The following is a 9,341-nucleotide window of genomic DNA, read 5'->3' on the forward strand; positions in this document are numbered from 1 at the left end:
AGTTTTTCACAAGTTAGGGAGGAGGATGGTATATTTGGTAAAATGCTTGCCATGAAAGCCTGATTAAATTAAACCTGACTTAAATTCAGCCCTTAGAACCCATGTGAAAAGCCAGCCTAGTTTAACCAGTGAGCTCCAGGCTAGTGAGGTATCTTCTTTTAAACAAGGCAGAGGCAAGACATGCTCAGAGGCAGGCGTATCTCTGTGAGTTCAGGGCCATCCTGATGTATGTACCAAGTTCCATGTCAGCCAGGGCTTCCCAGTGAGAACCTGTCTTGGAATAAACACAGCAACAACAACAAACATGTGGATTGCTTCTGTGGCACCTTCTGCACATAAAAAACGTGCGTGCACACACATGTATCGAACAATTTATTAACAACATTGGGTTTGCCTATAGGGAAGAAATGTAATGAACTAATGTAAAAAGTTGGTTGCTCAGTGTCATCCATGGGAGTATCTTATGGGACGCTTTAAAGTGGAAAATGCTAAAGAGACGAGTGGGTAGGCCTGAGCTGGGGAGTGGTTTGTTCTGACATCGCCATTCACTGTAGTAGTTGAAATGCTGTGTTCCATAGACTAACATTTAAGGAGTTGTTCTTGGGCATTAGTGTAGCTGAGACAGGAGCATGGCAGTTTGGAATGTGTGTTTGACTTCATTCCTTGTGGTGATAGTTGAATTACTTCCTAGAGAAATAATAGCTTATATTTATGTTCTGCTTTAAAGACTTCTGAGTATATTCTTGTGGTTTTTCTTGTTTATCTTTCTGATTAATAGTTTACTACACATTTTTGCAGATAATGAGCATGTTGAGGTAGGATATGGGGGAAAAGTTCTTAGGGGACCAAAAGAGGTGTTTTAACTTGAAAGTAAAAATGATTTAAGATTTGATGGTCATGAAAGTACAAAAGTCATAGGAAAGGTTGCAACCAAGTATGTTCTTATGAAGGAAAGTAGAGAGTGGAGATCCTCCTTGGTGTCTCTTTGAAGTAGAACAATTTATTTCCTTGGTAGAAGGATAAAAAGACAACATTATTATAGTGTTCTGCTAGATATCAAATCTTTCTCCTTTTATTTATAGGACTGTCACCAGACCTACAATCTATGGAACAGATTCGGAGAATTATGAGACCCACTGATGTCCCTGATACAGGTAAGTATATACAGAAGTTTAGTTAATTGCTTTGTGTAAAATGTTGGCATGATTGAACCTAATTGTATTTAGTGAAAGTCATTCAGAAAGTTATCATCTCTGAAACCAGTTAACATTTGATAGTAAGTTTCTGTTTCTAGGATATTTTAATGGAAAGTTTCTGAGATACTGAAAATGTTTATTTTGGTATTTGACTTTCTGTTCAGCCTCCAGAAATATAATATAGTTCATAGATCTTTTCCTAGGTTCAGGTATTTCTCAGAATAAGGATCTGATTTTGTTCTTCACCATATTTTTAATACTGTAAAGATTAGAAAAGCAGGCTGTAAAGTGGAAAAACAAAGAATTCAAAGTGATCAGGTCAGTCAGTCCTGAAGGAAAAACATGACAGGAAAAGCTAGCCCTGTCTGCCAGATAGAAAGTCTTACTTAAAGGTGTTAATGTGATGGTTAATGATAAATAAATAAAATAACTCGAGGCTAGTGCTCAGTGGTATATAGGTATAAGGAAGTGATAAGCTGACTGTTCAGGGAATGATAGCAAGAAACTAAACAGAGATTCCAGTTACTATGCTTGGGTGTACCACACACCATTTCACTTGTACAGAAATCATCAGAAGTGCTGCCTTAGGACGTCAGGAAAGGTTCTGTTAGTGTGGCTGCTTTAACAAAGAATGGTTAAAGTGTAAGAAGGCGGGAGAAAGATATACATGCTTTCTTCAATTTCATTGTTTTTTTTGTTTTTGTTTTTGTTTTTTTTTTTTTTCTGTTTTCTAAAGGTTTGCTGTGTGATTTACTGTGGTCTGATCCAGATAAGGATGTACAAGGCTGGGGAGAAAATGATCGTGGTGTGTCTTTTACTTTTGGAGCTGATGTAGTCAGTAAATTTCTGAATCGTCATGATTTAGACTTGATTTGTCGAGCTCATCAGGTAGGCAATATTAAGACTCTTCATATTTTATTGTTAATTTGACACATTTTCATTCATAGATAGATAACCCCCATCCACCCATGTGTCTTAGTTACTGTTCTGTTGCTGTGAAGAGACACCATGACCAAGGCAACTTATAAAAGAAAGCATTTAATTTTGGGCTCACAGTTTCGGGGGGCTAGAGTCCGTGAACGTCATAGCATGGAGTGTGGTGGCTGGCGGGCAGGCATGGTGCTGGAGCAGTAGCTGAGAGCTTCTGTCCTGAGGCAACAACCACAAGGCAGAGAGAGTGATGGCTGGGACTGCTTGGGCTTTTGAGACCTCAGAACCCCCAGTGACACACCTCCTCCAACAAGGCCACACCCAATATTCCCAGCACTTCCACCTTCTGAGGATCAAGCTTTCAAATGTAAGAACTGATAGATGAGAAAGGTAGTATGGGGGTTGAAGAGGTGGCTCAGGAATTAAGAGCACTGGCTCTTCTTCCAGAGGACCTGGGTCTGATTCCCATCACTCACATGGTGGCTCACAACTGTCTGAAATTCCAGTCCCACGGGATCAGACACCTGGCCTCAACGGCAGCAGGCATACAGATGGTGTGCAGACATACATGAAGGCAAAACACCCATACACATAAAAATAGAATAATTAATTAAAAATTGAAAAGATAATATGGTTTGTATAGGGAAAAGAGTAGGTGAGGAGGCCAGCATCTAGTCTCACATAGTCTTGTTACCAAAATGTGGGGGTATTGTTATTTGACAATGATAAACTGTGCTATGAGACACTTTTTGAGACAGTTGTGGAATGTGTCTATAAACTGGTTAATAATAATACATTGTTCATTATTTTAGCTATTATCAAGTCATTGATACTGTAAAAAGAGTATCCACTGTTCTCAGTAATACATACTCAGTGCTTATGATCTGTAAAACATAATTGGTTTGTAATACATTGGCTGGAAGGCATTCTGAAAATAGTTTAAAGTGTGTATTTAATTTTCTATGTGTGAGTATTTTGCTTGAATGTGTGTACTTGCACCACACGCATGCCTAGTGCCTGACAGGTCAGGAAAGGGTGTCAGACCCCCTGGAACTAGCGGTGTGGGTGTTTGGGAGCTGAATTCAAGTCCTCTGAAAGAGAACAGGTGCTCTCAGCCACTGAGCCATTGCCTCAGCCCCTTTGGCCTCTCTTGTTGGTTTGGTTTGTGGGTTTAAAAAAGAAAGTTGTGTGTGTCTGGGGGGAGTATGTGCAAATGGGAAGAGTCATTTTCTTTTCTTTTCTTGCTATATTTGGGAGGAAAGCCAGGGTCTTGGCACCTGACTGAAGGAAGATTGGCTGTTTGGCCTTTGCTTCATTAATTTTCATTAGCATAGATGGTTAAGAATTACCTATCAATGAGGTTTGTTTTTATCTCCTTTGACAGGTGGTGGAAGATGGATATGAATTTTTTGCTAAACGACAATTGGTAACCTTATTTTCTGCCCCAAATTACTGTGGCGAGTTTGACAATGCTGGTGGTATGATGAGTGTGGATGAGACTTTGATGTGTTCATTTCAGGTAAGACATGAAATAAAAATGTCTGTCTTTCTGGTTTTTTTGAGACAGGATCTCCCTGTATAGCCCAGACAGACAGACCCTGACCTTGTCTTCCTGCCTCTCCCTCCTGAATATCGGGATAATAGGCATATAGTGCCCTGCCTGGCTTGGTAGATTTTTTTAATGACTAGACATTCATTAAAACTATTGTCAGAGTCATTTTTCTTTTTAAATAATCTCTCTGAGCAATGTGTTGATTTTAATTCAGAATTTATTACCCTCCAGGGCTAGAGCTATAGTTCAGTGGTAAAATGCCTTCTTATGTTCAGGCCTTTGGTTCAATCTCCAAATACATCAGTGGAGGTCACACACACACACACACACACACACACACACACACACACACACACACACCGCAAAAAAAATACACACAAAGAAAAATGTGATTACCATTCAGACTGATGAAAACTTTCTGGTTTGGGTCATGAACTTCCTAGCTTTGGGTCTGTAACCAGAGATGGTTTTAGAAAAGTTCAGGCTGCACCATGCTTCTTCCAAATGTTTCAGTTGTTAATTCTTGTGTGAACCTACCAGAAGGATGTGGGTGGCAGGCTGGGAAGCTGACTAAATATAAACACGAGTATCTTTACCTTAGTTTGGACTCCTAGAGCAGGGCATGGGCCTGTCATTTCAGTCGGAGGAGGGGGAGACAGCAGGCGTGTGCTGGCCAGCACGGTAGCCAGTTCAGGAGCTGCAGGTGCATTGACCACTCCTCATCGAAAGAGTGGAAAAGCAGCTGAGGAAGACTCCCAACCCTGGCTGACCTTCCTCACATGTGTGCATTCTCCCACACAGCAAAGAAGGAAGGCAGTGGACAGATGAGGGTTTTGTTTTCTTTTGCAAGATGAGTACATGAGATAGGTATTGAGGAAGAAAGAATTACTAATTTAGATGAAAATGAAGTGCTTAGCTACGAAGGAAAATTTCTAGGAATCTTACGTTCCCTTATAGAAACACGCAGGTTAAAAAGGTCTAGCTTTGTTGTGCTGCTTGTACAAACTTGTTACTCACTGACTGAAGGAGCTTACTGCCAGAAAGGTGATTTCATGATCTTGACATGTTGCGTTCAGAACTCTCATTACCAACATCTGAGGACGCATAAATTCCTTGTATAAAATGGTATTACGTTCGTATATAAGTGATATATACCCTTCCTTCTGTATGGCTTAAATAACCTCTAAATTGTTTATAATACCAAGTACAGTGTATATACTGTGTAAGTAAAAATCATGTTGTTTAGAGAAGGACCAAAAATGTCCATACACGTTCAATCCAGAAACCTTTTTCTGAATGTTTTTACTCTAATATTAATTCAGTTCTTGGATTAAACTAATTGACTGAAATCCACTGGTCTGTAGAACTAACTCTGTTTCTAAGTGTAGCAGGGCTCCTGTTTTAGAGTTTTTATTGCTGTGAAGAGACACCATGACCATGGCAACTCTTACAAAGAAAAAAACATTTAATTGGGGTGGCTCATTTACAGTTTCCAGAGGTTCAGTCCATTATCATCATGGCAGGGAGCATGGCGGTGTGCCGGCAGACATGGTGCTGGAGTAATAGCTGAGAGTCCTATGTCTTGCAGGCAACAGGAAATTGACAGACACACTGGGAGGTATCCTGAGCATAAGAAACCTCAGAGCCCACCCCCATAGTGACACACTTGCTCTAACAAGGCCATACCACTACAACAAAGCCACACCTAATAGTGCCACTCCCTATCAGATTATGGGGGCCAGTTACAGTCAAACTACCACATCTGTCAACTACAACTGAAAGCTAAGTGGCTGGTGTCTTCACTGTATTTTAAGGGTTCTAACCAGGTCTTGTCCCTCAGCAGTTGTCATAGAGGAGTTAGATTAATGTATTTCTTTAACTGATATACTCTAGTATGCAGAGTGGTTTTAAGAAACACTACATAAATCTTTTCCATATTTGGTCTTGTAAAACGATGACATTTTCTGTTTCTAACAGGTAATGCTCTATTTATGCTATGCCCCTGTAATGAGTGTAATAAAAGTAACAGGTGTTTATTCAGGGCATGGTTTCATATACATTTAATCCTAGTACTCAGGAAACAGAGACAGGCACTTGTCTTTGAGTTCAAGGCCAGCCAGGACAACATAGTGAGACCCTGTCTTTAAGAAACAAAATGTTTATAAAGACATGGAGCACTTTAAAACTTAATTCATTCACCAGGTGGTGGTGGCGCACGCCTGTAATCTCAGCTCTTGGGAGGCAGAGGCAGGCAGATCTTTGTAAGTTCGAGGCCAGCCTGGTCTACAGAGCGAGATCCAGGAAAGGTGCAAAACTACACAGAGAAACCCTGTCTAGGAAAAAAAAAACAAAAACAAACCTTCATTCATTCATGGTGAAAATGCAGATGGCTACAGCTGCCCTAGGAACGCAGTGGCAATTCATTAAAAGTTAGACATGGTGTTATCAGATGACTGAGCAAAATCAGGGCACACGAATCTTGTAGCATTATTTATAAGAGCTACAAGTGGGAACAACCCCAGAGCCCAGCTGAAGAATGGATAAATAAAATGTGCTATCTGTCCATACAATAGAGTCTAATTTAGTAATAGAAAGGACTAAAGGTACTGATAGGTAGTACAGCATGGAAGAGCTTCGAAATCTTACATGGAGAAGCCATTCACAAAAGACCATGTGTTATTTGATGCCATTTATATGGAATAATCTAGAATAGGCAAGTATATAAAGACATAATATAGGTAAGCGATTGCAGATGCTTATGGGGAGATGGAGAACTGGAATATGAAGTGACTAAGAACAAAGTTTCTTTTAGGGTTGAACAAAAACTACTAAAATCAGATCATTGTAGTAAACATACAGTGTATTAAATAAATAAGCATCCTAAACACTTGTGCACTGTAAGCAGTTAAACTTTATGATATGGAAAATAACCATAAAAATATCAGAGTAATACCTACATGTAAATGAGAAATAATCGAAGTTGTGCGTGATAGCTGATGCCTATAATCTCAGTGCTCAAGACGCTGAGGCAGAAGGATTGCCATGAGTTTGAGGCCGGTCTACTGCACGGACAACCTGTTTCAGAAAACCTAGGGGTTTTGACTCAGACCAGTGTTTTTTCCTCTCTAATGAGGTGAACTGAAGACGAAAATTTTAACTTAAAATTTAACGCTCAGCAGCTACTGAGACTGTACCGAAGCTTTGCTTACTAAATTACAAAGGGAATGATAACTAGGAAGTGTTCCTAAGGGTGGTGCTGGAGGTGGGACCCAGGCACTTTTCCATGCTGAGCACTAACTGAGCTGCTCTGACAAACTTAAATCTCATAAATGTTTGTGGAATGTTGCCGAGCTATTTCTATATTTTCATTGGACTTTAACAATTGATGCCATTTATTGAAGAATAATATTGCTGATTATTTATTTCAAGATATTGAAACCATCTGAAAAGAAAGCTAAGTACCAGTATGGTGGACTGAATTCTGGACGTCCTGTCACTCCACCTCGAACAGCTAATCCACCGAAGAAAAGGTGAAGAAAGGAATTCTGTAAAGAAACCATCAGATTTGTTAAGGACATACTTCATAATATATAAGTGTGCACTGTAAAACCATCCAGCCATTCGACGCCCTTTATGATGTCACACCTTTAACTTAAGGAGACGGGTAAAGGATCTTAAATTGTTTTCTAATAGAAAGATGTGCTACACTGTATTGTAATAAGTATACTCTGTTATAATATTCAACAAAGTTAAATCCAAATTCACGAGTATCCATTAAAGTTGTATCTTCTGGTATCACAATTTTTCAAGTGGAAAAGCATCCCAGTTCAACTAGCTGTGGTAGTCACCCAGATGAAAGCATGGTGTTCCAGCTGTGTCGGGGGCTTAGTGTTGCTCGGTGTGAGTGTTTGGGGCTTGTTTTGTTTTGTTTGTTTTTGCTAGAATAATGGCAACTTTTCCTGTTTTTCCCTAAACATTTTAAAAAGTGAAATATGGGAAGAGCTTTAAAGACATTCACCAACTATTATTTTCCTTCACTTACCTACTTAAGTAACTGTTTGATCTTACTAAGAAAACTTATGCCTCATAATAGCAAAAAGGAATTTTAGAGGTTGATAGGTTTTAAAAATATGCAAACTATCTGATCCAATGATTTTAATCAAACAGTTTGACTGGGCAAACTTTGCAGCTGATAATGAATATTTCGCTTTTTTCAAAATTGCCACTGATTTGGATTTGTGCACTCTAATTTTTAATTTATTGATGCTCTATTGTGCAGTAGCATTTCATTTAAGATAAGGCTCATATAGTAATACCCAAAATTAGTTGGTGATGTGATTATGTGGTACCTTGGCTTTAGGTTTTAATTCGCACGAAACACCTTTTGGCATGCTTAACTTCTGGTATTGCCCTCTCCTGCATTGGTTTTGTTTTTGGGGTTTTGTTGTTGTTTGTTTGTTTGTTTTTAGATCCACACAACAGGAGAGTCCTTTTTTGACAAGCCTTGGAAAGCTGGCGCTCTTCTTTCCCTTTCTATGTGAAGGGTGTATTTAAATGAATGCCGGTCAGTGGGACATTGTCAGCTCTGAGCATCGGGTGCTTCACTGTCTAATAATTGCCATGTGAATGTGGTTCTCGACTGTAAGGCTTTGTCACTAAAGATTTTTACTCTGCCTTTTCATAATCAAAGGTCATAATATGTATAGACATGCTTTGTAGTGAAGTATAGTAGCAATAATTTCTGTCCATGATCAAGAGTTTATTGCAGCATTTCTTTTCCTGTTCTCTTTTTTTAAGGGTTAGCATTAGCAAATGTCAAGGAGTAGCAAAGTCAACACAGATTTTAGGAGGACTTAACAACAGGCACAGATCTGTGGTTCTTCGGATGTGACACTATTGGATGTGATTCTAAAGTCTTTTTATTGAACATTGTCAAATTTGTAAGCTTCATAGGGATGGACATAATATTTATATAATGCCCTTCTTATGTGTTACCATAGATGTGAAACCTTATATTGTCTTTGAAAATGTTAAATTGAGAACTCTGTTAACATTTTATGGATTGGCGCATTGTATGACTGCAAGAAACATTTGATTTTCAGCACAGTGCAAAAGTTCTTTAAAATGCATACATCTTTTTTTTCTAATTCCATTTTGTTTTAAAGCACATTTTAAATGTAGTTTTCTCATTTAGTAAAAGTTGTCTAATTGATACAAAGTCTGAGTGATTATTCTGTGTTGTTTGTTTCTACAGTGAGACATGTAAGCACACATTGACATAGTTGTAGCCATGTTCCATTAGGTCACACATGCCTTTATCAAATATGATCTGATAACTTCACTGGAGTATAAGTCAAACAGTTGCTAATAGGATTTAAGATGTTCTCTCTCAGTAGTCAATATTTAAGGTAGCTCAAGAAAATGAGACTTAATCTCAATGTTAATCCATATTAATCTGTATCTTATAGACTGGATTTTTATAAACATTCTTTCAAATTAAAACTAAAGAAAAGTAAGCAATTTAGTATTGGTTGTTAAAGAATGGACATTTACTATATTGAAAAATCATTCAGACCTTTTAAAACTACTTTACAGCTTCTTATGGACAAATATTCAGTATATGATATGCTCCTAAACCGTAATATCACAGCTGAACACCTGTA

At 38.5% G+C, this 9,341-nt stretch overlaps 1 protein-coding gene across 1 annotated transcript in view; it reads left to right on the forward strand.

Annotated features, from left to right (window-relative positions):
* Ppp1cb (protein phosphatase 1 catalytic subunit beta) overlaps nucleotides 1-8,896 on the forward strand; it is a 35,470-nt gene extending 26,574 nt beyond the window's left edge. Inside the window, exons 5-8 of the mRNA XM_076558955.1 lie at nucleotides 1,083-1,154; nucleotides 1,933-2,084; nucleotides 3,511-3,645; nucleotides 7,108-8,896. Of these exons, the coding sequence (XP_076415070.1) occupies nucleotides 1,083-1,154; nucleotides 1,933-2,084; nucleotides 3,511-3,645; nucleotides 7,108-7,212 (464 nt within the window). The 3' untranslated portion in view covers nucleotides 7,213-8,896. The remainder of the gene's footprint in view (nucleotides 1-1,082; nucleotides 1,155-1,932; nucleotides 2,085-3,510; nucleotides 3,646-7,107) is intronic.
* The last annotated feature ends 445 nt before the right edge of the window (nucleotides 8,897-9,341 follow it).

Source organism: Peromyscus maniculatus, chromosome 22 (genome assembly GCF_049852395.1).
Source record: "Peromyscus maniculatus bairdii isolate BWxNUB_F1_BW_parent chromosome 22, HU_Pman_BW_mat_3.1, whole genome shotgun sequence".
Classification (NCBI taxonomy): domain Eukaryota; kingdom Metazoa; phylum Chordata; class Mammalia; order Rodentia; family Cricetidae; genus Peromyscus; species Peromyscus maniculatus.